General features: G+C 38.9%; 1 protein-coding gene across 1 annotated transcript in view; it reads right to left on the reverse strand.

Annotated features, from left to right (window-relative positions):
- Positions 1–27,998, reverse strand: part of LOC139469866 (WD repeat and FYVE domain-containing protein 3-like) — an 88,839-nt gene that overhangs the window by 54,822 nt on the left and 6,019 nt on the right. Inside the window, exons 2-18 of the mRNA XM_071252181.1 lie at positions 27,761–27,965; positions 20,629–20,752; positions 15,657–15,931; positions 12,652–12,844; positions 11,869–12,055; positions 10,748–10,914; positions 9,298–9,327; positions 6,441–6,496; positions 5,684–5,830; positions 5,474–5,571; positions 4,538–4,698; positions 3,206–3,310; positions 2,348–2,541; positions 1,655–1,793; positions 1,451–1,551; positions 828–973; positions 297–383 (exon numbers count right to left, since the gene is read on the reverse strand). Coding sequence (XP_071108282.1) covers positions 297–383; positions 828–973; positions 1,451–1,551; positions 1,655–1,793; positions 2,348–2,541; positions 3,206–3,310; positions 4,538–4,698; positions 5,474–5,571; positions 5,684–5,830; positions 6,441–6,496; positions 9,298–9,327; positions 10,748–10,914; positions 11,869–12,055; positions 12,652–12,844; positions 15,657–15,931; positions 20,629–20,752; positions 27,761–27,952 — 2,402 coding nt within the window. The 5' untranslated portion in view covers positions 27,953–27,965. The remainder of the gene's footprint in view (positions 1–296; positions 384–827; positions 974–1,450; positions 1,552–1,654; positions 1,794–2,347; positions 2,542–3,205; positions 3,311–4,537; positions 4,699–5,473; positions 5,572–5,683; positions 5,831–6,440; positions 6,497–9,297; positions 9,328–10,747; positions 10,915–11,868; positions 12,056–12,651; positions 12,845–15,656; positions 15,932–20,628; positions 20,753–27,760; positions 27,966–27,998) is intronic.

Consider the following 27,998-nt stretch of genomic DNA (forward strand, 5'->3'; position numbering starts at 1 on the left):
TTCTGACAAGTTGGAAACTGGCATATCATCCCATCATCCCCCTATCACATCCCCAAACTTAAGGAATTAACATTCTTATCAGACACAAAACTTTTGAACTCCTCTCTTAGGTCATGTCTATAGGCTTTATGTTTTCTATGTCATAATAGCAGAATTAATGTGGTGTCATTTGCCTCAGATTGAAGACTATATTCCTTCTCCAACATACACACATCTCCAGGAATTATACTGGATAACAGAGTGTCGCTACAGTAACTCATGAACTTATGGAGAGGATGATCACTAGGTGTCTCTACCTGTCAAAGGCATCGAGAGCCATGTCATACAGGTATCGGATCATCAGGATCGCTGACAGCAGTATGATTGGTACCGGCTTCTGCAATCTGAAAACATGACAGTACAAGTTATCTACTGCTCAGAAGACATGGCAGTCGAATCACCAACATTTCAACGAAATAACCATGGTAACATGTAATACACTGAACCAAAAAAGTTGAGCAAAACATAAATATTTGAGTATACACTGCAGCGTAATATATGGTTCACCCTCAAACTGTCCTCTTCATGCCGCAGGATTGGCTGAACGATTTGCATGGGCGCAAATTCATCAACAATCATAAATCGATATACTATTGCAGTACTGGTACTACTACAACCCTTCTCACAATGTAGATTTTCCTTGTATCATCAGGGCCTAACTCATCCACCATGGCAATGGTTCAGCAAGGTGTTAGTGATACAAGGAAGGTACCTATGATGACAGTGTCATACAAACCTAAATTGTGTTCATTCTAAATGAACACAACACATACTAAGAAAACACCTACTTGTCATCCTTGGTGTGGCAGAAGAAGTCGTGGAGATGGTCCAGGTTTTCACTAGGTTTCAGATCCTCAGGAGCAGGTTGGATGTCTATGGTGTTTGAGAAGCAGCCTAGCAATCGAATGGCCTCTGTCAGACTGTCATACCTCACCTGCAACACAGAAAAACTCAGGCTAGCAAAGGTTGTATAAATGAAAAGGTGTTGCATTCTATTGTGCTAGACACAACTTTTACTGTGCCATATTCACACTTTACCGCAGAGGCACATAGGGATATCATTTACAGTGTGTATTTAATGCAATAGTCTAAGCATCAGTATGTAACTTTGTTTGTTTGTTGTTTAACGCCGCAATCAGCAATATTCCAGCTATATGACGGCGGTCTGTAAATAATCGAGTATGGACCAGACAATCCAGTGATTGACATCATAAGCATCGATCCCACAATTAGGATCGATGACATGCACCAACCATATCAGTGAGCAATGAGTTGCTGAAGACCAATTCTACCTGGTTTTAATGAGATTGACTTTCTGTCAGGTGATTTAAAGTTTAAAAAAATAGATATCAATGATTAAGTGTGTACATGTTATGGCTAAGAGTTTCAAAACAAATATAATTTCTTATACCTCTGAAGCAAAGAACTTTGCATTGGCTGGTTCGTATCTCATGGCAACAGTAAGAGTGCTGAATACTGTCCGTAGCATGGTAAGTATGTCCTTCCTGGGGACTGAAAAACAAAATGAAAAGTGATGACAACAGTACAATTCAGACGATTTGAGACTTTGGCATGTTAGGACTACTGAAAGTTTGCTCACAGAGGACATACATACCCATATCCCAGGGTGCCCTGGGTGGGTCAGCCAGGCAGCCCTCCATGGACACCAGCACGGACATGACGTACACGAAGCCGCCTACTTTACGGAACACTGTCCGAGTTCGGTGACTCTCTCGCAGTACATTCAACAGAGACTGAAAACAGATGGAAAAACTCTCATGTAACAAGCCCCTGAAAGTATACAATGACCATGACAACAGCATCTTGTTTCCAACGTACAAACTTCATTCAAAGACCTGTCACTTGCCTGGGTTTGGCTAAGGCAGTAAGACAGTTATTATTGATCTTGCTCCCCAAGCATGCGAAGTCTATGAAACATGTCAGATAACCTGCTATAAACAGTAGGGATGAAACAATACATCAGAGCACCGGTGCATCTCTAGTTTTCATGTGACGCTAGATAACGAAATATATTGTCGCAACAAGACAATACACTTCCTAAAATAAATTATTTAGTACTTGTGCCTACAGCTAACTTTTCCTTTGGAACCGGCTTTGAAAAATTTACAGTCAAGAAGTTTTCACATGATTTAACGTAAAGACAATCCAATGTTTGACATCATGAGCATCGATCTATGTAATTGGGATATTAGAGAGGCTGACAACCCGATCCCGCTAGTTGTCTCTGAGACAAACATGGGTTCTTGACAGAATGGATTCTGACATAATGAGATCTCATTATTCCTACCTTGAGAATGTGAGTCTTGAGTTCCAGGTCGGTGACAGGTGCCGTGGGCATGAGACCCAGGAGAGTTCCCATGTCATCGTCGCCACCAGGTGACAGCACCAGCTGCTGTACGATGTTGAGAGCCAACTGTCGACAGCCCAGGTATGGCACCATGTTGTGTGCACAACGAGCTCCTCCACACTCTCGGAACACACCTGGTCACACGCACAACACACTAGTAAGGACAGTTGTTGACAAACACCACACATGATACAGAACTGTACCTACACAAGTCTTCCTATAAGGTACACCAATGAATCATCGTACATTGATTCCTTGATTCCTCTTACTGCAACCAGCATGACTTCAGTACCTGGGTCTCTTTAATGCAAACATATGCCATTTATGCCAGAACAAACTGAAAATATACTACTCAAAAGAAGTTAAGGACCACTCGATTCTTTCATATTGCTATGGATAATCTGTCACGCCATGACATCAGATGGTCTTAAACCTCTTTTGTGCAGTATATTAAGTCTTGGTAAATCATGACAGTTTTTAGAGATAAGTTAAAGAGCCATGTTAGCAAGAATATCTCTTGTCTAAGTCAGTTAATTACTCCAAATTAGTAATGCAAGTAAATGATACATATAAATTAAAATTTTTAAAAACATCTCCATTCTGTGATATCAGTAAACTCTATTCGCAACATGTGGACTCATGTAGGCTTTATATGTCTTGAACAAACCGAAAAAATAACAAAGTTGAACATGGAAAACTATCTGCATAATTAAACCAACTATTAATCCCGTTGAAATAGGAACAGGACAGTAAATGGATTCCAACAAATTGCTAAAGGGGAGTTGTGGTGTTACTGACTGGCATTGCTGGAGTTGCCACACAGCAGCACGGCCAGCGCCTCCATCACGTGGTGCCCCAGCTCCTGCTGCTCCTCCGGGATCTTCCCACCATCCCCGCCCACTGCTGCAACACACACACACACAAATACAGATTTACATTTGTTACACAAACCAGTGTTCAAAGTTGTTAGGGCTCCTAGAGGTCGTCTCTGAATCTACTGCTACAACACACACATACGAGTACTGCTTTAGATTTCTTAGACAAACCAGTGTGCAAAGTTGTCCAGGGCCCCTTGAGGTCTTCTCTGAATCTACTGCTACAACACACACATACGAGTACTGATTTGGATTTCTTTGACAAACCAGTGTTCAAAACTGTCCAGGGCTCCTTGAGGTCTTCTATGGTATTTGAATCTAGGGATCTCCTTCATATTTCACTTTTAACATTTGAGTAATGACAAGGAACTCTTGACTTATTCATAATTTTGAACACTGCAGATCCTGCACATCCAAAGAGCTGCTCATGCGGGATTTCAACCTGGGACCTTTAGAAGTACAAGGCCAACATTTTTTGAAGAAAAGCTACCAGCACATGGCTTTTTATTTCATCATGTTAACTGCAAGTTTAATTTGGCTGTCATGAAACAGCATTTTGTACCATTACAGCTATCACCATGTATCCTACTGCTCGTCAATACATCAATGTTCAGTTACAGTTGCCAGAACATGTTTCAGGCTGTATCTTGTCAGCAATGTTTACAATGATATACTGTATTTTCACTCGGGCATCATGACACCAATTAAGAATTGACTTTCACTTTGTGTGAGTTCATTGGAGTATGAACCTTTATAGAATGAGGGCCAAACTGTATGAATGTCGGAGCTTGCGTCATACAGTTTGGCCCTTATTCTATAAAGGTTCATACTCCAATGAACTCACACGAAGTGAAAGTTAATTCTTATAATTTTTAATATCACTATTTTTTACCTCGATGGATGTAGAACTATACACAATTTTATTTAGGCCAAGTACGTGTGACTTCATGTTTACCCAGGAATGTGCAAGTAGTCTGTCAGTGTTTACGTCATTTCAAGAATATGGTCTCGTGAAAACAGTATGAACATCAAATTGTGTCGTTCATACCCTTATGAAAGTCGATTTTCCAATGGAAAAGCTGGATAACATGTTAACTTCACATTAAAAAATTTAATTACTACATCCCAAAATACAAACATCCTCTTGTCATAATTCAAACTGAACAATGGTTCTAAATAACCCTTTTGGCCACGGAGGCGGTCACTGGATTTAGATGCACCTAACTAAGGATCTGACTGGCAGAGGGCAGCTCACCTGAGTCACTCTGTGGCTCCTTGAGGAGTGCTGCGTATCTGTACAGACAGGTGACCATCACCTCCAGCATGCCCACCTCACGGAACACATCCCTGTAGGTGCTGTGGTAGCGCAGGATCTTCAGCAGAGTCTTCATGCACAGGATGCTGCACTCTATGGAACTGCAACAGTGGTGATGGAAGTCAGTCAGATAACATGCTCTACTCTGGGTGACAATGGCTGAGAGATATTCACGATTCCAGATCAAAATGAAAAAAGATACAGGTTTTGGAAATCAAGATTGTGGCCTCCTTACAATCACTTCGGGTTTTCTTTTTTTCGTAAATCACCATTAAAAGTTCACTTTCGAAATATGTAATTGGAGGTGACTGAGGTAGTTGATTCAGTTAAATGTTTGTTGTTTAATGCCACACTCAGCAATAATCCAGCTACACAATGAGAACCTGTAAAGAACCATACAATACAGTGATTGATATTGTGAGCAACGATCCATTCCGTCAACATACAATGACACCCAATCAACTAAGTCACTATGCAGAGTTACATCCCTTACACATGCCAGATTTGACTTGCATCACTACAGGTGTTCCTCCCACATTCAACACACATGCCATGAGTGAGTGAGTGAGTGAGTGAGTGAGTGAGTGAGTGAGTGAGTGAGTGAGTGAGTGAGTGAGTGAGTGAGTGAGTGAGTGAGTGAGTGAGTGAGTGAGTGAGTGAGAGAGAGAGAGAGAGAGAGATTTTACGCCCTTTAAGCAATATTCCAGCAATATCAAGGCGGGGGACACCAGAAATGGGCTTCACACATTGTACCCATGTTGGGAATCGAACTTGGGTCTTCGGCATGACGAGCAAACGCTTTAACCACTAGGCTATCCGACCGCCCCACATGCCATGAGGAAGTGTGATAAGGCCAAGTGCTCTAGAAGTACTTACTGTTGTGATTTGATGAGTATGCTGAGGCTGATGAGTTCCTTGCAGGGAACAAAGTTCAGATTAAACACAATGAACTCCATCAGCTCAAAGAATTTGTTCTGAAACAGACAAAAGTTGCAAATGTAAAAAGACACAGTCACAGATTCTTATTAAGTATTCTCCAATTTCAACAATGTCACTTGTCTTTTAAGAAAACAAATATTCACATGCCTGTATATCGTTGGGTTTAAGATAGATTTTCTCTGCAAACTGAGAGAGTGTGTGCTGTGGTTCAAGGATGAAGTAGTTGGCGTTGTCCTGGTGATAGATGCTGCTGATGACGTCGAGGATGGTGCTGCACAGCTGACTCGTCTGGGCCTGGAATCAACAAGAGCACATGATCCATACTATCGAGTCATTAGTAAAATATCCAACTGGTAAATGTCATTCAAAGAACTCGTGTCTCATTCAGGCAGGAGCCAAGATAGACGAGGGTTTATTTAAGGAATGCTCCTACCCTACATCTCTGTCAACAAACAGCAGAGCTGGCTCACAGCCTTTACTGTTGACAACCAGGTCTGGAGTGAGTGAGTGAGTGAGTTGGGTTTAACGCCGCTTTTAACAGTATTCCAGTTATATCACAGTGTGTCAGCTTAATGTGGGAGGAAAGCCCGAAGTGATGCAGGTCTCAGACATTTACCGCTTCGGTGAAACCCACGAGCACGGGTATGGTGCTGACAAACCTAGAAACATAATCGGGGCGAACAGGCATTCGAACCCACAACCGTAGGTTTCTAGCGTGCCCAAGGGATGCAACTCTGCACAGCAAACTGCAGTGCCTTAGACAACTGGGCCACCCGTGCCCCCACCAGGTCTGGAGGACACAAAATTTGAAGAATACCCAGTATTGAGTTCAAAGTCCTCACATAAGCTGAATCCAGTGTGAATGTCACATTTGAGTTTTGCACGAGACATCGACCTTGCTCACCTTGAGGAATACTGACTGTAATACTTGGAAAGCATGTAGGTTGCGGACACTGACACCTGAAACACAAACTTCCTCTTAGAAAACCTGGCACCATCAAGCTGATCATGTGTTCTTGTAACACATTGTCATCATCTTACAGACACAGCACGACTTCCACACTACACGTATCAGGCAAAGAAAGCTACATCTACGCAATACACAATATCTACTTCAACCACAACATCCACAATATCTACTACATCCGCAACATCTACTACATCCATAATATCTACATCATATCCTACTACCCATGCACCTCAGTCTGTTCTCCAGGTCAAGTTATTTGTTAAAGTAGGTCCAATACACACTGTTACTTTTCATTGTTCCTTACTATCATTTTGGGAAGAATTTTGTTTGTTGTTTAACGCCGCACTCAGCAAAATTCCAGCTACATGACAGCGGTCTGTAAATAATCAAGTCTGGACCAGACAATCCATGACTCACATCATGAGTATCAATCCACGAAATTGGGATACAAAGACATGCATCAACCAAGTCAGCGAGCCTGACCACCCGATCATGTTAATCACCTCTTACGACAAGCATAGTCGCCTTTTACAGCAAGCATGGGTTGCTGAAGATCTATTCTACCCCGGATCTTCACAGGTTTTTTCGAGAGGAAGACACTGTATGCTCTTGCTTCTAAACGATTGCTACTTGGATATGCAGCTAAATGGACAAGCAACAGACCATAACAAGTAAATGCACAGAAAGACTGATTTACCTTGGGAGAATGTACATGGAAAGATACAACATATACTTGTTATATTTGTCAAATTTAACAAATATATTCAGAATGTGCTGATAAAAAGAAATAAAAACTGATTTTTTAGTTTTCAGTGTATGCTTTCTACATTATGATAAAGTACTAGTACATAAATGTACACATTGTTATTATGCATAATGTATCAGTTTACTCGAGCAACGGTGAGGTCAACAACAGATGTTGTATGGATGACTTACACAGTTAAACAAAACTGTCACAAGCCATATAAATCAATATACATAAATTTGCAAAGGGATTATGTTTCTGGCTGTGGTCATGAGGCAAGTGTTTCCTTGCTGTGTACTGTGCTGCATTGATTATCACCACATTGTGACCCAAACATGTTGCCAGGAGGTGAGTGAGATAGTAAGTTTATGTTGTATGTAGTTTTTAGCACTATTCAATCCATAGCACTCAACACCAAGAATGGGTTTCATGGTGTCCATGTGGGAATTGAACCTTGGCCTTGAGAGTGATAAGCACAGCCTTCCACAATTCTAAAAGAAATGACACAAAGTTATCCCCATTACAGTGGAATTAGACTGATGAAGCAAGACTAGTGAAAGTCACATGGACTGTGCAACTATCTACTAACTACAAGTAATAAAGTAGGACAAGCTCACACAAACATGCAGCAAACCATCATACAAGACAATGTACCATTATATACATAATATAAGGCCATAATAAAGAATATTGCCAAAAGTGGCAAAGTTATATGAAGATATGTAGGCAGTTTTTTCGTCCAGACAATTACATGATTACAGATGAACAGATCGACATGCTCATTTATGGGGTTGGGGATGGGTGGATGGTGTCAATATTAAAAACCAAAGCAGTCAAAAAACGTTCAGGAGTGGGTGGGTTGCCCGAAACAAAGTCTATTCATAATGTGGCCTGACTATGTAATACAATGTACTGGTACATAATCATGCAAAAGAAAAAGATATACATAGTTTCATTATTCAGCACCCGTACAAATGAAAATGAGTAGGTTGGGACAATATTTTACATTTTTTTAAGGGTGTATCAAAGTGAGTGAGTGAGTATGGTTTTACGCCACTTTTAGCAACATTCCCGCAATATCACAGCAGGGAACACTAGAAATGGGCTTCACACATTGTACGCATGTTGGGAATTCAACCCAGGTCTTCAGCATGAGGAGTGAACGCTTTAACCACTAGGCTACCTGGCTGCCCATGTTTGAATCAAAGACGTGAGGATGTATGGTGACTTTAACTGCTGGTACTAGCCCGGACTAATGCCGATTTTTATAGTTCTATACCATAGATACCATGCCACAGTTTAACATGAAGACCCCACTCAGACACTGAATACTGACTCCAACCAACCAACCAGTCCTTGTTTGGGGCCCTAAATGCCGAGCGCCAGGCAAGGCAATAACAAGTACCATCTTTTAACGTCCTCAGGTATGACATGGCCGGGGATCAAACCAGCAAGGTGTAACAGTAATAGCTGTGAGTGAAATGGGTTGTAACAGTATTTCAGTTACATTGTGTGGGAGAAAAACCTGAAGTGACTAATCAAGATTTAAAATCAGGGAGATTCTGGGTTTTGAACCCACAATGATAGGATTCTGGGGGGCTGAATTACACATCCATTGACAACTGAGCCACCTGTGAACCCCTATAACTGTATTCAGGCTGAGCCAGACAAACCAACATCTGACCAACTGCAATACAGCCACTTGGTGGTCCTCACAAGCCCTTGTCATAAATTGCTGCCATGTTGCACATCTGATTTTAGTCTCCATGTATGTCCCATAAACAAAGTCAGTGTACTGGATTAAACGTAAATGCAACTTTAACTTGACATCACTTTTAATGAAAACTTTAATACATAATAAAAGGAAATTCAAACTGATCAGTGTGAAAATCAATAAAAATTGAAGAAGAAAAAACGACAATAAAAAGCAAGAATAAATAGAACTGTTAGTAGCAAGCCATGCTGACATTACAGATGTTAGAAGATGTATTAGAAGAACTCTAGTCCTCTGTCCCCGTGATAAAGACAGTGTTTAGCGTACTCAACTGTTACTACCACTGGAAAATAGCTGAACCTCTGTCAAAATACCAAACAAAACAAAATAAACTCAATGTCAACAAAATTGTGAAATAAAACACATCAAATGTTTTAACAGAAAACATGCCATAAACTGGGTCTGAAACAAACGGAAGTCAAAATTAACTAAACAACTGCATAGAACTGAAGAGGTAACCTAATGAACAAAGACAAACCAAAATTTTTAAAAATCATGACAAAACGCGAGAGGAAATAAAAGAATTTGGAATATCTATATATACTATATACTGATATATATATATATGAAATCAGAATAATGTTGTTTAGATTTTTTTTATCTGTCGACTTAAAATTTTGGGCCGACATTCTGTAAACCCAAACAAAAATATCTGGCCTTGGTACTGGTATTGTTTAGCGCATTTCATCAATCTGTATACACATACAGCTTAAAACATATGTACAATGTGAACCATTCATCAACTTATCTTTTACATAACAGATAATATTTTAATACTATATCATTAACTGACTGCTAAATAATAAAGCAGTTCCATCAAACACATCAAAACTGAAAATTTCTCAACATTCAAGCATATTCATTTTGCATCATGCAAGCTCAAGTATGGACGATGCTTTTCTCTACACATGATCACGTTGACATGAAAATAACACTGTTGTGCTGTCATGAAAACATTTAAACCATGTAATCTCTACTTAAAAATGCAGCATATCTATAAAATACAAACACATTCCCATGCAATCAAAATAGATTCCATCTAATAAAAACCTTATTGAACGGTGTAACATGAAAGCAAGACACTTCAAGAACATCACTTCCAATTAAATAAATCTAACAAAGTACTAGTCTGGACTAATGCCAATTTTATGAGATACCATGCTTAGTTTAACATGAATACCAGACTCAGACAAAGTAGCATCGTACGCTATATTATCGCAGCAGTTATTTAATCATGGATTGTAATGGCAAATGCTTACTGACCTATTAAATATTTCAAATGCAAAATGTTTGATCTCTATGACAGATCAATTAGGATTGATCAATGATGATTTTCTTTACCGATCCAGAGAGGGTTAGATCATTGACTTTGTGTGCTGGCAATAGGTGCCTCACTCTAAGAGAGTAGGTTCGAATCCTGGATGGGACTCAACCCAAAAGAGGACAAGAAGTTATACTTTACAAAGAAAGTGTAAACCCCTCTATAACATTTGTTTTATACATTTGGTGTAAACATATTTGAATTGCATAATAGCCAAGTTAAACAAATCTTGGTAAGCCAATAGTCCTAGAAGATATTCAATTTTAAGACATATGTTTATCTAAATGTGTAGACACATCTCATCCACCCTGTGGCAGAGGTATTACCTGGGTAGGAGAGTGAGCGAACTCACTCAACATAATATAAATAATAAAGTGCCCACAGTGACTTCACGGACGTACCTTTCCCTGCCGGCTGTGGGGTAATGAAGCCTGGCATCTGGAAGAGTGATCCCGAGCTGGCCTGGCTGGGCTTGAGCTCCAGGTAGCCGCACGTGGTAAGTGACCCCACCAGAAGCACCAGGTTCCGCAGGGCTTGTTGGGACTCCTCCGCAGGGTCTTGCTCAAGTCTGATGTCAGGAGATTACAGAATGAAAGAATAAGTAATAGACCAGGACAATTCATTCAAAACTTGAGTAAAAGGTATGTGTACAAATAAAGTAACAAAATATTCAAGTCCACACTTGTGTCTCTATTTTCTTCATCAATCATGCTACAAACTAATCATTAGCTACATGTTGTCATCACACAGTATTAGAGCCTGCGTTAGAAACTGGCACTAGTCCTGTAGCCCTTGTCAAACTGCCCAATAGTTAAGGTATCAAAAGGACTAGTAGAAATTTGTTATTATTAAGGGTTTTGCTATATGTTATCATTATAAGGACTAGTGGACTAAAACTGTTAGTTTCTACACTGAGAGCCAAATTGATTTTAATATCTTTCTAATAACAGTGTTCCATGTGCTCTTCAAAACATTTTGGTATTTTAGCTTTTTTTCTAAAGCAGACTGAAATATAAGACCACTCAAGGCCTTTTCAAATCTTTGAGAGCCTTGTAACATCTTGTCTATGAAATCGTTTATTACACATTAAATGTATCTGTGTAATTTCTTTTCGTCTAATACTGAGGTCAAAGTAGAATAAGTTAGACAGATATTGATGTCAATAATGAAATAAAATACAGATATTCCACAGTCATGGTCCAATTTCAGTAACGTACATTGACGCCACTTTAACTCCCATTACTTTAAACTGATTCATATTGTGTAAGACAACTTTACCATGTAACCTTATCTGTCTTCAACTATGGGAAACTGGATATATTTCCGATGGCCTGCATGATTGGAAGGTGACAAGTGGTCTAAAGGTATGTGTTAAATGTTCTTTTTTTTGCGCAATAAATGTTTTGAAATTTTGACTGCTATAAAGAACTGGTTAGACTTGCACTTGCACATTTACAGTTTTCCCTAGGATATTCTTGGAGGTTCCTGTTTAGGTACTCCCTGTGCCAGTCACACAACGCACCTGAGAAGGAACTCGGAGAGATACACGTATCCCTGGCACGACCTGAAGTCATCAAGCAGGGTCTGTGACACCTCACTGGAATCTTTCAGGAAGCAGAACACCGTCACAAACATTTCCACTAGCTCCAGGGGAGACAACTCTTGTACTCTCTGCATGTTTTCTATACAGTGACGAACACAACCCTTGTCTGCAAACAAAAAGTAGAAACATGCTGTAGCATGCAACAAAAATGCATTGTTTAAAGTAAAAAATATCATTTATACTTATTCTGACTCATACTTCTACACTCATGTGTATGAGTCAGGATAAGAAAAAAGGTTGAAAAAAGAGCGAGACAATGAAGTTTAATGCTGCAGCCAGCTCAATTCCAGGTACATGATAGGGGCTTGTAAATAATAAGCTCTGGAAAACAGATAAACCAGTTGTTGATAGCATGAGCAACATATATAATATGAAAGCATGTGTCTTCAGCAGGCACGCTTGGACAAAATATGTTTTGCCCCAAAATAGATATTATCTTTATAGCCTTAACTTTATTACATTCAGAGGTAATTATTTTAGACTGAATAGAAGTAGTAAAATCCTTTCTCTTTACATTCACTGATACTGTTTACTGACCCTGTTATAAGAAAAATACATGTAACCTTTGCAAAATGAAACATTACCATCATTAATAAGTCAATAGGGAAAGTTTCCAATTCGTAATTTTAGCCAAAAAGGGGCCAAATACCAGCCTCCCAAAACAAATCCGTGTGTACATTACATAGAACGTCAGGTCCGTACCATGAATGTATTTGACGACTGTGTGAGTAAGTCCGTGGCGAGACAGCGTGACAAGCACCTCGGCAGCGCTCTTCCTCCAGGGTACATTAGACAAGGGACACCAGCTAGTGATGGCACTAAACAGCAGACTGAGGTCATCCTTCCTCGCCAGCTCCTCAGCCGGGGAGATGTGGTTGCACAAGCGCACCAGCACCTGCACAGCAACAATACTCATGCAGGGATATACTGTTTGTTTATTGTTTAACACCGCAGACAGCAATATTCAAGCTATATTACATCAGTTTGTAAATAACTAAATTTGGGCCAAAGAAACCTGTTGTTGATATAATGAACAAGGCGCTTGCCATCAGGATATTTGCAATCCACCAAGTCACGATGTCTGACTACCTAATCCAATTTAGGGCATCTTACGACAAGCAATACTAACAAAGAGGACTTATTTTAACCCAGGTCCCCACAAGTCTGTAGGCATCTATGTCAGTGAGTGAGCGAGTATGGTTTAAGCCGCTTCTAGCAATATTACAGCAATATCACGGCACCAGAAATGGGCTTCACACATTGTATCCATGTGGGGAATCGAACCCGGGTCTTTGGCGTGACAAGCGACTGCTTTAACCACTAGACAACCCCACTGCCCCCATCTATGTCAGGGTATCTTAGGGCTGAAGTAACTGTATCTCTGTACTCCATGCTATAAACGATGTTGATATTGACTTGTTACTACACAGAGCTATCGGCTGTCCCATAGTGTTTTCCTAATAGATTCTGATTTAGAACATACTTCACCAACAACCCTGCCATAACAACCAAGCTGCCCAATAGTTAAGGTAGTAGGACTAGTAGAAATTTGCCATTTTTGAGGGATCTTTTTATGTTATCATTATAAGGACTAGAGGACTAGAAATGTTAGTTTCTACTGCTGATAATGTACATGAATCTTATCCCACGAAAACTCAACTGCAACATGATACCCTTCCTAAAACACTTGCCTTCAAATATGTGTACTTTTATTCAATCAAGCAAGTTTCTGTGTACTTATCAGGTTGGAATCATCAAGAGAGTACTCAGCGCAATGACGGAAAAAACATCTATTGTTGCATGATCTAATATAGAAGTACTCGTATTTAAAGGCAGGTGTCTCAGGAAGTGATTGCGTTGCAGACTTTGATAGATCACGATGCATGCACTTCGCTGAGGAAGAAGGTATTATTAGGACAACACCATGGACAACCTCCCGAGGCATAGGAGTTAACTGACTATAAAAGTCCAGTTTCCACCCTTGCCGAACTAGGCTGGTGTTATGGAGTTATGTTTTGTGTGGACTAACGAGTCTATGCATAGCCTAATCAAAATCGCGCACCGAAATCGAAATCCAGTTCGTGAACTGTCGTGCAGATTTTGATCCACTGCAAGATTTGCAAAGAATGTGCATCGCCAATTCGTTGTCAGCAGATATTTTCCAAATCCTTTCATGTTTTTAATCAAGGTGCTCACGTGATTTGGTGCATTTCGCGATGTAAGACCCGTTTTATTACAATATAGATCTTGATTATCGATCAGATCGTCCTGACTGGGCACCACCATTTTGTGTGAAGCAAACGCAAGTGATACGAGAGGTGGAATCTGATTGGTTCATAGGAGAGGCTTAGAAGGGACATTATAGGTAATAGCCACTGGTGGCGCAACGATCAAGCCCAGTAATTCCAGCCTAGTTCGGCAAGGGTGGAAACTGGAAAGTCAGTTAACTCCCTTGCCTCGGGAAGATAAACAATGACAGTCAGTCCATAGCAGCACAGGGATACAGTTACTGCAGCGGGGTACTTGACACTGCTACATCCAGTCATAGTATACAAGTTATGCACAATAAGGAGTAAAATCTGGCCAGAGAATATTTCAAGGCAAGGTTTTTCAAAGCCAATCTATCACATATCCATTTGATATCCCTAGGAACACAACTATTCCCTTTCTAATACATTTGCTAGCATAGTATAATGCAATTCAACGTTATCAAGCAAATGAAAAAGTTGATTTGTAGCATACTAACATTTCACATTCATAACAACATACAATACAAAATGAAAGGAGAAACAAACAAAGAAAAATAATCATTATTTCATTATTCAATCAACTTATTGTTGCTCTTCTTGGGATTTTGATTATCTGTACAAGGAAATGAATAAATCATTTTGAGGTGAAGGTTCCACTTGTTTCAACTTGTTTTAATAATTCACTTTGCCATTTCTGAAATCAAACACTTTTTTCAGCATTGTTGAGCGAGGCTTGGTGTGCATGATGCCAACTTGCTGCAACATTTAGTCTGAAGCCTGGGTGTGGATGATTAGAAAGTTTAGAATCGATATATCAAAGCATCACGATATTTATCAGTTAATAATAGAATTAGTTGCTTTGCATGTGTATCGATACAATTTATGACGCAGGCCTGCAGTTTATCAACTAATGCTAAACATGAACTAGACTGATCCATTATATTTTCAAATTGAATCTTCTGCCTTTATATTGTCCATCTTAAACAGGGTTATCTTACAAATGTAAACATTTCTGTGGCAGTGAATTATTATTTTAGTATCGACATACACATTGTATCCATAAAGCATCAATATAACAAATTAATGGATACATTGATATATGGATATATGATGACATCCCCATCTGAGAGAGTGAGTGAGTAAGTTGGGCTTAACGCCGCATTTAACAGTATTCCAGTTATATCTCAGCGTGTCAGCTTAATGTGGGAGGAAAGCCCGAAGTGATGCAGGTCTCAGACGTTTACCACTTCGGTGAAACCCACGAGCATGGGTATGGTGCTGACAAACCTAGAAACATAATTGGGGAGAAACGGGATTCGAACCCACAATCATAGGTTTCTGGCGTGCCCAAGGGACGCAGCTCTGTACAGCGAATCGCGGCGCCTTAGACGACTGGGCCACCCGTGCCCCCCATCCCCTTCTGAAGCTTCGGCTAACCCATGTCACTCTGACACTTACCTGCACAAACACTTTCTGTAACAGTATGCGTCTCTCCTTGGGACTGAATTCACAACCGGGTTCTAGTGTGTCACTGATGGTGTCAGCAGGCAGGTCGAAGAAGAGATATAGACATTTGACGAGCGTGGAGGGGAGGGAGGCGGCCGTCATGCAGTCGATCAAGGCCTGGTCGCCGATGGACAGCAGGTTGATGGCACTCAGTAGGGTCCAGCCATTGCTGTTAGGTTCACCAGACTCTATTTCCAGAAACTTGACAATTGCACAACTGGCGGCCTCTGAAAGTCACATGACATGAACACATATCATTACACATCTTCTTTATCTTAGGACAGGTTACATGAAAATATCTTGGTACAAATATTCATGATCGTAGTACATGTTACATAAACAAATCTTAGTACACATCTTCCTGATCTTAGGACAGGTTACAAGAAAATATCTTGGTACAAATATTCATGATCGTAGTACATGTTACATGAACATATCTTAGTACACATCTTCATGATCTTAGTACATGTTACATGAACATATCTTAGTACACGTTACATGAAGATATCTTAGTGCACATCACATGTTACAATGAACATATCTTAGTCCATATTACACTGTGAAGCACCTGCCTCCAAGGCAATCAATCCACTGTGACAAACTCTGGACGTTCGTGAGTACACTGCCAGTTATTGTAGGTCCTGTCATATATTGCTGTTGCCACATATCTGACCCACCATATAGCTTTTTATGACTGTAAACCTAATCCAGTGTATTTCAATTATTTGTTAATTTTTCATTGATCTTGAGTGATCATTTATTGATTTCAATATTTAGTTCTCTATGTACCGATGTAAACCTTGATGTTGTAACATGGGAATCACCTCATAACAACATGTACCCAGTAGGGGTGTCACGATAAATCGAAATATTGATACAGTGATCCCTCGATAGCCATTCTTTTGATTGTTGTTATTGCATTACACGCGGCCGGTTTGAAGTTCGAAGACATCTCACATGTTGTCTTACCAATCACAACAAGCTGAGATGAGTATTTAATCAAACAATGCAGCTTATGTTTTTTGTTGCTGGGATTTTATTTTATGTGAGTATAATGCCAGATCTGTGTACGATATGTTTTTTCACAACCGGAACAAAAGGCAGAATGGTTTCGATCACATGCAGCCGGAAACAATGAACAAAATTGTTTTTCAAATACACACACGTGTACTTCGACATGGAATTAACTTTCATCAGTTTATTTGTAACTTTATTTGCTTTAACGCGCTTTAAGGGGGATATTTTTCATGCAATTTTGGGAGGCAAGGTTTACCCTGCGGTGCATCCGGAGTAGCGGTACATCGAGGAGTGTTAAGTCGAGGGACCACTGTATATTGCTATTGGTAAGCACTTAAAGTCAATAAAACGATTGTTCTATCAGTTTCGATTGTATTTACATCAATAAAATACATGCAATGATGTTCAAATTTGTTTTTCTTTTGATCATGAGTGGTAGTAATTTTTATACATGGTAATGTGGAAGTTTCTTTTTCTTAAGTTATTAGAGTAAAGAAAAAACAAATCAGTCATATCTCAGACTTTACTTTTTACTTGTTGTTATGGTTATCACATTCAAAGGAAACTTCAGTTCCAAGGTTTAATTCACCTCTAAAATCCATCTACAATCCATCTACAATGATACACTGAATACTATCGATATGGGTCGCAATAGTTGCTTGCCATATCAATAGTTATCGCAATAGTTTCTTTCAATATCAATAGTTATCGCAGTAGTGACTTGCAGAACAATAGTCACCACAGTTTAGAGTGACAGGCTAAGTATAAATAAAATAGAAAGTACCATGCAGCTATTACTATCATGACTCCAGGAAATCCACTTGCATCTTCTACTACTCAATGTTTGATAAGGATACCAAGCTGGTGCTTTTTACATATACACGCACATACATGTCTACAGATAATAAACAATACGTTGTGTGCATGTTGGAGTAATAGAAATATAAGTATATTTGTTATAAGTCATTGTGATATGTAAGAGTCAACGAGAAAGCCTAAACATGGCACATATTATTACTTTGAAGGAACATGAGCGAAAATCCCAAATCCAATCCAAATATGACAAAAAATTTGACATTGTCCCAACCAATGGGATCTATAATTACAGTGCTACTTCTCAATGGCTCACCTGGATATGTAGTTAGAATTCATAAGGAAAGCAATGAAGTATATGCTTACATCCATAAAGATAAACTTATAATGAGAGAAATATTAACTGTTATCTAGGGTTATTGTTAATGCTCCTGATAGATTGATAGTGGTACCACAGTGATGACTTATATACTAAATGTTAATTAAATTCCAAGTTCCTGAATGCATTTGTTTCAACCTTATCAAGCTTTGTTTACAATGGCCATCTGTTACAATGTACACATATTTATGTAATATGACTACATATTCATAATTTCCATTGTTCTCTGTGTACATAGGGACACAAAATTATGTCAGGCGTGTTGTTTCCACCAATGCACTACAGCGAAACAGACATAATTTTGTCTATGTCTACATGGTTAAATGAAAACACAAATTAATACTTCTGAATCGACGATACCAATCATAATTTATCTACATTCAATTGGTTATACATATTTATGGTAATGAAATGGAGATATTACACACTGGATTATCATGGATGATATTTCTGCAAAACCTCATGTATGTTAAGTGATATAAACAAAATCAAATTTGCGCAATTAACTCGCAAATCAGTTTTATCTGCGCTGACTTAGAACCCAGTTTACGAGTAACAACTACCGTAATGAAACATTTGTTATTTAGTAATCTTTTCAGAAAATGACAAGTGTTGACCTTGAACTTCCATTACAGCAAAACAAGAGGTCAAAGTCATCAATATCGACTGCAATTAAAAGGCACCAGTTCACCACTTGACCTGTCTATGTGCCAAGTTTGGTGAAGAAATAGTGTACATTTTTCAAGATTTGCTACGGATACGAGAACTACCCCCATTTTCAGTCGAAGTCAAAGTTACTAATATGGAAACTCAAAAAATACATTTTTCAAAAATTCCATTACTTCCAAAAAGCATCAATTCACTACTTGACTTAACAATGTGCCAAGTTTGCTGAAGAAAAAATGTATGTTTTTTAAGATATGTTCCGGAAATGACACCATGCATGGATGAACACATGGACTGCCAGACAATGTCCATATTTAATACACTGGATGTGATGTCTAATAAATAAGCAGAGCATTTATAATGGAAACCGATACCGGGTTCTATCTTGTGTTGGTTGATGACAGGCATAGAGAGCCGGGAACCAGCTTACAGAGCAAGAGCACGAGCAAGAGTAACACTGTGAGGAGCCTGATGCAGCAGAGACAGCAGTACAACTACATCCTCTCTCCCATGTGTCAGTGTAACACTGTAAGGAGCCTGGTGCAGCAGAGACAGCAGTACAACTCCTTCCTCTCTCTCATGTGTCAGTGTAACACTGTGAGGAGCCTGGTGAAGCAGAGACAGCAGTACAACTCCATCCTCTCTCTCATGTATCAGTGTAACACTGTGAGGAGCCTGGTGCAGCAGAGACAGCAGTACAACTCCTTCCTCTCTCTCATGTATCAGTGTAACACTGTAAGGAGCCTGGTGAAGCAGAGACAGAAGTAAAACTCCTTCCTCTCTCTCATTTGTCAGTGTAACACTGTGAGGAGCCTGGTGCAGCAGAGACAGAAGTAAAACTCCTTCCTCTCTCTCATTTGTCGGTGTAACACTGTGAGGAGCCTGGTGAAGCAGAGACAGAAGTAAAACTCCTTCCTCTCTCTCATTTGTCAGTGTAACACTGTGAGGAGCCTGGTGCAGCAGAGACAGAAGTAAAACTCCTTCCTCTCTCTCATTTGTCAGTGTAACACTGTGAGGAGCCTGGTGAAGCAGAGACAGAAGTACAACTCCATCCTCTCTCCCATGTATCAGTGTAACACTGTGAAGAGCCTGGTGCAGTAGAGACAGCAGTACAACTCCTTCCTCTCTCCCATGTATCAGTGTAACACTGTGAGGAGCCTGGCGCAACAGAGACAGAAGTACAACTCCTTCCTCTCTCCCATGTATCAGTGGTAACACTGTGAGGAGTCTGGCGCAACAGAGACAGAAGTACAACTCCTTCCTCTCTCTCATTTGTCAGTGTAACACTGTGAGGAGCCTGGTGCAGCAGAGACAGAAGTAAAACTCCTTCCTCTCTCCCATGTATCAGTGTAACACTGTGAGGAGCCTGGTGCAGCAGAGACAGAAGTAAAACTCCTTCCTCTCTCCCATGTATCAGTGTAACACTGTGAGGAGTCTGGCGCAACAGAGACAGAAGTACAACTCCTTCCTCTCTCTCATTTGTCAGTGTAACACTGTGAGGAGCCTGGTGCAGCAGAGACAGAAGTAAAACTCCTTCCTCTCTCCCATGTATCAGTGTAACACTGTGAGGAGTCTGGCGCAACAGAGACAGAAGTACAACTCCTTCCTCTCTCTCATTTGTCAGTGTAACACTGTGAGGAGTCTGGCGCAACAGAGACAGAAGTACAACTCCTTCCTCTCTTTCATTTGTCAGTGTAACACTGTGAGGAGCCTGGTGCAGCAGAGACAGAAGTAAAACTCCTTCCTCTCTCCCATGTATCAGTGTAACACTGTGAGGAGTCTGGCGCAACAGTGACAGAAGTAAAACTCCTTCCTCTCTCTCATTTGTCAGTGTAACACTGTGAGGAGCCTGGTGCAGCAGAGACAGAAGTAAAACTCCTTCCTCTCTCCCATGTATCAGTGTAACACTGTGAGGAGTCTGGCGCAACAGAGACAGAAGTACAACTCCATCCTCTCTCCCATGTATCAGTGTAACACTGTGAAGAGCCTGGTGCAGTAGAGACAGCCGTACAACTCCTTCCTCTCTCCCATGTATCAGAGTGTGCTTACCTGTTGACTGGTTAGATGCCCTGCGTCGGATCTCGGTGACCATCAGCTTGGACACATGGCTACAAAACTGTAGGATGTCACCCCACTTTTCTGTCATTTCACAAGATGGAGCATTCTCAAACACCTGCAACATCAACATTTATTATCATAAATTTGTGTTTATTGGAAGGGTACATCCTTGGAAAAAATACATCCTAAGACATAGTATTTGAAGTATTTTAATCCCATATCCCTATCTGCAGATAATCCCTATCCCTATTTCAGCTGTAGAAACTTAACATTTTTAGCCCACTAGTCCTTATATTGATAACACAAAGCTGAACCAATAAAAATTGTAAATTTCTACCAGTCCTTATGATACCTTAACTTGTGGGCAGTTTGGCAAGGACTACAGGACTAGTGCCAATCCTAATGAAATATTTCATCACACAAACCCCATGCACATTTACCCTACTAACCCTATTCTTTCAACAAATATCATCAACAACAATAATTATTAATGTATGGCTTTACTATTTAGTAAAGAACAAAACGAAAGAAAGAAACATATATACATGATATAGCGTTACCTTTTTTCATAATTTTCAATTTCATTAAAACCATGAGCGAACATTGACTACCCAATCTAAAAAAAGCCTATTGTCAGCTTTCCAAAATGATATTTTTACCATCTTGATAGGAAAATTTCGATTTTGAACAAATGAAAACCCACACCGAACACAAAAATTCCTGCGATTGGGGCTCCCTTTTTGGGTATAGATGCCACAGCACTCAGAATCGACAGAATGTATGAAATATTCAAAACAATATAATGGAACCACTATACTTTATTTTGTCAGACGCTGTTGTTTTAGATCATATTTGAGATACCAAAAGCTGATATATATGATGATTTGAATGCTTCGCTCACTCATACTGAAAATGTAGAAGCCTCGATGCTGATTGATTGATTAGAAAGTTCCCTTGACGCAACATCCTATCGAGGCGTCCTAAAAAATCATGCAGGGAGGTAAAAAGATGGGATTTTAATGAGATTGCATGATCTTAGAGTTCAGCAAATAATAGACAAAAGTGCATCCCTAAACATGCTGAAGCTTCAAAAAGATAATTTTCCTGATAAACATCTAAAACAACTGTTGATAACATATAAATATATCAACCTAATGATTTCCTTTGTAGCAATTTGTTAGCAAATAACATAGCAGCCTCTGATGTTCAGAATAATAGGTCATTGTGACATGAGAATAGATTATATTTTCTATCACGGATCCATCTCCATTTCAAACACACTAGGTCAACCTGTTTCCATCACTTTAGTAAAGAGATAATTTAAGTTTGGAATAAGGAAATAATACACAGAAAAGTTTATAATTTACACACTGAGAATTTGGCAAAGACTGCAGCATTAAGATGCACTCCGTAATTCGGAATGAAATAATTGGGATGTTAACATATTGTTAATTAACATATGTTAAGCTATTTCAATGAAAAGTTAGTTTATGTTCATACTATTGTGTATTACTGCTTATGCTCACTTGTCACTTGATGTTGCTCAAATGATGTTATCCGATTGGTTCCTATTTGAAAAGTCTAACCATATTGGCAGGAATAAGTGCCCTGCTCCAATTATTGTTTGTTTGCTGTTTAACATTCACTCAGCAATACTCCAGCTATATGACAGTCATCAGCAAATAATCGAGTCTGGTCCAGACAATTCAGTGATTGACATAATGAGCATCGATCCACGCATTTAGGATACGATGACATGCATCAACCAAGTCATCGAGCCTGACCACCCCATCCTGTTAGTTGCCTTTTAAGCATATTCGCCTTTTATGGCAGGTATGGGTTACCGAAGACATATTCTACACCGGATCTTCACGGCTTCCTGTTCAAGTTAGGATCTCCTGATTAACTGTGGTAAGTAATCTTAACTAAGCGCCCCTTACTAAGACGGAAAGGTAACATGACAGTCTGTATTTTGTTTACAATACACATTTTATTTTATTTTAAAAGCAATGTAGTAGAAGCATATATCATTACCTAGTAACTATTATCAAAACTGTTTTTAGTTTCATTGACATATGAACTAATTTTGTTCACTACTCCTCGATTTCTGTCAACAAATGCTAGCCTCGGTGGTTTTAATAAGCCCCATTCACAAACGGGGCATTATTATGGCAAATATGGTATATGATTTATATCACAAGATTGCTTGTAAATACATAAAAATAATCAACACCAGAGAATAACCGGTTTCAATTATCTACCACAACAAGATTCTATTGGGTGTAAAAGTAAAAGGTAAGTACTTATATTATTGTAGGTATCTATGCATGATTAAGACGTATACGCTAGAATACACAATGGCAAAACCCTTCACCTTAATATTAAAAAAAACAAAAACATTCTATCAAAGTTACCATGGCAACAATAACATCAATCTGTTCTGACCATACTTACCAAAATGTATTGCAAATGGTGCATCATATCATTTATATAATACCACCTTCCCAACAATGCTGCCAACTACACCCTACTTCTAAATAATCAGGGATCAACGTAAGTGGGTATCTTTAATGTGTGTCTGACAACCTAACCTGTCTCTGACATTGATGTAAGAACACATTACAGTGAGAATGATGACATCTCCATCAGCATTTAAAAGCAATTTACCATCAATTCCAGACATAACAGTAACAGTCAAAATAGACTGATAGCAGAGCTAATTCAATATCAGCAGAAATAAAGATGAACAAGCAAGTGAAAAGTTTGTTTATGTCTCTGTAAGCCATATTCCAGCTATAACGCTGCCTCCTGTAATAATAATTACCAAGTCAGGCCACACTAACAAGTGGTGGCAAAAACAAGCACCCATCAGGGAATGATGACACACAATCAGCCAGGTTACTCATGGTACTCATGCACACAACTCATGACAGGCATGTGACCTTTATTACTAGGGCTGCAACGATACAGGAAGGTCACGATACGATACACATCTCGATATTCTGGTCACGATACGATACGTATCTCGATACGCTATGATACAAAAACAAGACTTAAAGCATGTCAAGATTGAACCTTTCATGATTTTGGAACAGTCAACATTATTTTATAATAACAAGATTACTGAAGTTGTTAGGCTTCAAAGTGGAACTTTCTGTAACTTTCCTTCGAAACAATTCAAAGTTCAAACACCAGGAAATAATTGATGTACTTCACCAGTGATACAACTTCAAAGAATTTGTATGCAATGTTCGAAGAAATTGTATCTGAAATTATTGTTTTATCAGGAATAATATATTCCAATATCGTGTTACTTTAGTTGCAGCTTTTACTCTATATGTATTTAAAACTATAAAAACCACAAGCGTAGCATTTTGGTAATGGTGATTGTTGTTGCAGGATATTTTTACATATGGAACAATTTGACCAGTCACAGTAGGGACTTCCCGCGCGACAGGTATTTCGATTGCGAAAATGTTAAGTTGACATATAATAGCCAAATTGCCACAAATATGACTTTTAACGAGTCAACGTATGTCATTTTTAATATATGTATCTATTCTTTAGTAACTAAAGTTTGTTTAAATGCGTCAAAAGCGGTAATCTGACCGTGGTTGCTGTATCTCTTCACACGCGATTTCACATAACTTAATGAAAACAATATTAAATGAACATGATGAAATTTTGAATAAAATTAATAAAATATATTACAAACAAGTGTCCATTTATACAATGAACACGCCATAATAACAAGATAGTATAATGATGGTATTGAATTGCGTACTTCAGTTCGGTTTTGCTGACTGGTATTTCCGGTGTTATGTGCTTACGGTGATCAGCTGATAATGTTTTTTGAGATGGGGAAAAACATCTGCCAGTGTAAAACCTGAGCTTATTAAAAATGTAAGTACGTTTTGGGGAGCCATGTGTTACCGCACACTATAACCAATTTAGCAGTTAATTGAAAAAAGCGTTCCGTATCGTGGCGTATGGATAAATAGGCCCACGTTTATCATATATCGTACCGTGGGTCAAGTATCGCGATGCATCGGAATATCAGTGTATCGTTTCACCCTTATTTATTACTACAGAATTCGGGACATAAGAACACCAGGCCATAATGAATTGTTTCACTTGCTGTAAAAAATTGCATTCCATACACTAATAAAATTAGAATGGATGCAAGTACTAGGCAGCGGAAGTCCCACTGAGAGTCTGGGCTGTGAAATTGTGGCTGTCTAAATGATAATCATGATCATGATGATAGTAACTTCTCCAATATTAACATTCATATAAAATTTAACTGGCATTTCTATTCTATGCTGGTATGAAATACAATAATGCAGACTGTTCATCTCCATATCAAGTGCGCCACATGTCACCAGCCTGTAGAAGTTAAATAGGTCACAGTGGTCCACAGAGTTGTAACGATACAGTGGGCTCATGATATGATACAGTGCGATCACGATATGATACAGTGGGCTCATGATACAATACTATCGGCTCGCAATATGACACAGTGGACATGCGATACGATACAGTGGACTGCAATACGATACAGTGAACTTGCAATACGATACAGTGAACTTGCGATACACTACAATGGGCTCGCGATACAATACACAGCATTAGAGATTGCCACTAGTCCAATAGTCCTTGCCAAACTGCCCAACAGTTAAGGTATCATAAAGACTAGTAGAAATTTGCCATTTTTTTTCAATATGTTATCATTATAAGGACTAGTAGACTGAAAACAGTTTGTTTCTATCGCTGAATACAGTGGACTCACGATATGATATAGTGGGCTTGCGATGCAATACACCGGGCTCGAGATATGATACACTGGGCTCGCGATACGATACAGTGATACATACCCTGACCCTATGGATGCAATACATTTAGTATCCCAATACAGTACTTTTATTTCACAAGTTAATTTTTTCTTTTTAGCAGGTGAATCAGTCCTGAATTTAAATTTCAGACTGTAGCCAACTGGGAAATGCTAGAGCATCTGCATCAGCTTGTTGGTGACCAGTTTGTCAGTATTCACATGTTTGTACTCCAGTACCACTTGTAATGAAATGTAACATGTATCACGATACAGGGGGTGAACATTAATGTATTGTATCGTGGGCCTCGTATTGGGATACAATGCTGTATTGCTGTATCATTACACCACCAGGGTTATTTTTCTGCGAACCATTCAAGACATTATTCCTACCTAAAACAATAATACTGTAGGTGAAAGAAACAGATTTCAGGGTAGCCATCAATTGGTCAAATCCAAATAGCTCAATTCAGATTAGTGGCTTATGTAAAATTTTGGTAGAAAACAACTCGTCTCTCTTCTTGGACTATTGGATGAGTGTTCGTGTCTATCGTTGTGATTACAGTACAACAGTCAACAACTTTAGCCGTAGTCCAAAGCTCTAGTTTAGTAAAATTCTATTTGGTATAGTAAAGCCAGCTGGCAAAAGTCCATATGATTCACATATGTTTGAGCCCAAACATTTAACATGCTATTCATACATACAAAATGTGAATCTTACAATACAATGAATTCAAAACATTCGATTTCGACTTTTAAACGTTCTTGTGGTATAATGACTACATAAACTACACTTACATCTAATTATAAACAAAGAAACTAACTTAATTCAAAAAGAAAATCAGTTTGTGCTTATTTTATAGGGGTAAATGGTTGTTATTATGGCAAGATTTATCGCAGAATTTTGATAAATTTAAAGCAGAATTTGTCTGGGACTGTTGTGTTAATGATGAAATAAGCAGCCCGTGGAATTATTATTGTTGGTGTATTTATTTATAAGAATTGGCTTCAGTATATTTTTGTGTTTATGAAGTTATACACACTCCACAGACTTACACAGCATGTACACCGTTTTTTAGGTTTGTACCTACATAAACACAAATAATTAATTGAAGTCTGTTCTTAAAAATAATGAACTATAAGAACATCCAGGAAAATAGAAAAGTTTAAAAATAAATAATTCCTCCCAAAAAAGAAACATGACCAAGCCATATCTATGTTTAAAAAAACCTAAATGAGCATAAAAGAACCAACAACATTCTGACACTTGTAGCATTCCTCACTTGTTAACATTTAATGTAAAAATAGAAAACGAAGCATAAAAATCTGTTCCTATTTACCAGTCTTGTCATATATGAATACAGGTTACTACTACAAAGACATCATGTTAGTTATTAGTTATATGTATTAATACATTGTAACATAAATTGGGAAATTCTTAGTTCCAAATCAGGAAGTTATAATAACATTAACAGCAGACATGGGGCCGAATATCGGCCTGTGGGCAGGAATTGATAAACCCTGGCACCATTTGCTGGTATGATTACACCGGAAATGATCAATGCGCATACACATGTTACCATGGTTACAAAGCAAGCTCCATTCTATCATGTTCTAGTGCCACCTTCAACTGCCTCCCAGATTAGAGCACAATGAACAAAGGGTTTAAACATCTTAAAGACACCTTCTTGTAAACAAATTACCATATTCAACGTAATAAGCGCCCAGGGGGCTCTCAAAATTAGAAATAGGGAGCTCTTATTGGAATATTATTTTAGTGAAAAAAACCAAAAACAACAGAGTTGAAAGATAACTATCATGGTTTATGCTGACAGCCTGAAATGTTTATGTATGACAGGTATATTTTTCCAGAATTTAATTGCCCATTATTAAGTGTGCACATAACACATGGGTGCGTATTATGTGTGAATAAATAAGTCTTGTGTACATTGATCAATCAGAAGGGGTGCTAATTGGGGTTGTTCAGTGGCCAATATATTAGCAAATATCGCTGTGGGTGCTTATTAGAGCAGGGCACTTATTACGTTGAACCTGGTACAGGAAAAGACTGCGATATGGCAATTCGAGCATAACTTGTTCTAGTGCCCCATTCAAATCATGACTCTTAATGTCAGAGAGCCGATGACAGCTCTACTTTCACTATGGGCAAGCATCATCCAAGACTGTTTATTCCATGAAGCGACCCACCTTTTTAGCAACTAGAATTAGGATAGGAAAAGGATCTCTACATTTACATCCCTGCTTTTGTGATGCATACTGAGTCAAGTAGCTTACCTTGCAGAATAGTGGCAGCATGTTATACAGCTTGTCCTCTTGGTCCTTCTGAGTAGCTTTGGCCGTTGGATGACGGAATTCCGCAAACAATTTGCGTAAATGCATGAGTCCGAGAGCATTGTCCTGGACATGAGATTGCCGGGCAGAGTCCGACATCAACTTCTGCCCTACAAGCTTCTTCATAAAACTCATGATTCAATTTTTTCTGCAACAAAAGAAAATATTATTTTTGAACATG

The sequence above is a fragment of the Haliotis cracherodii genome, unplaced genomic scaffold (assembly GCF_022045235.1).
Source record: "Haliotis cracherodii isolate W230 unplaced genomic scaffold, xgHalCrac1.p SCAF_2, whole genome shotgun sequence".
NCBI lineage: Eukaryota > Metazoa > Mollusca > Gastropoda > Lepetellida > Haliotidae > Haliotis > Haliotis cracherodii.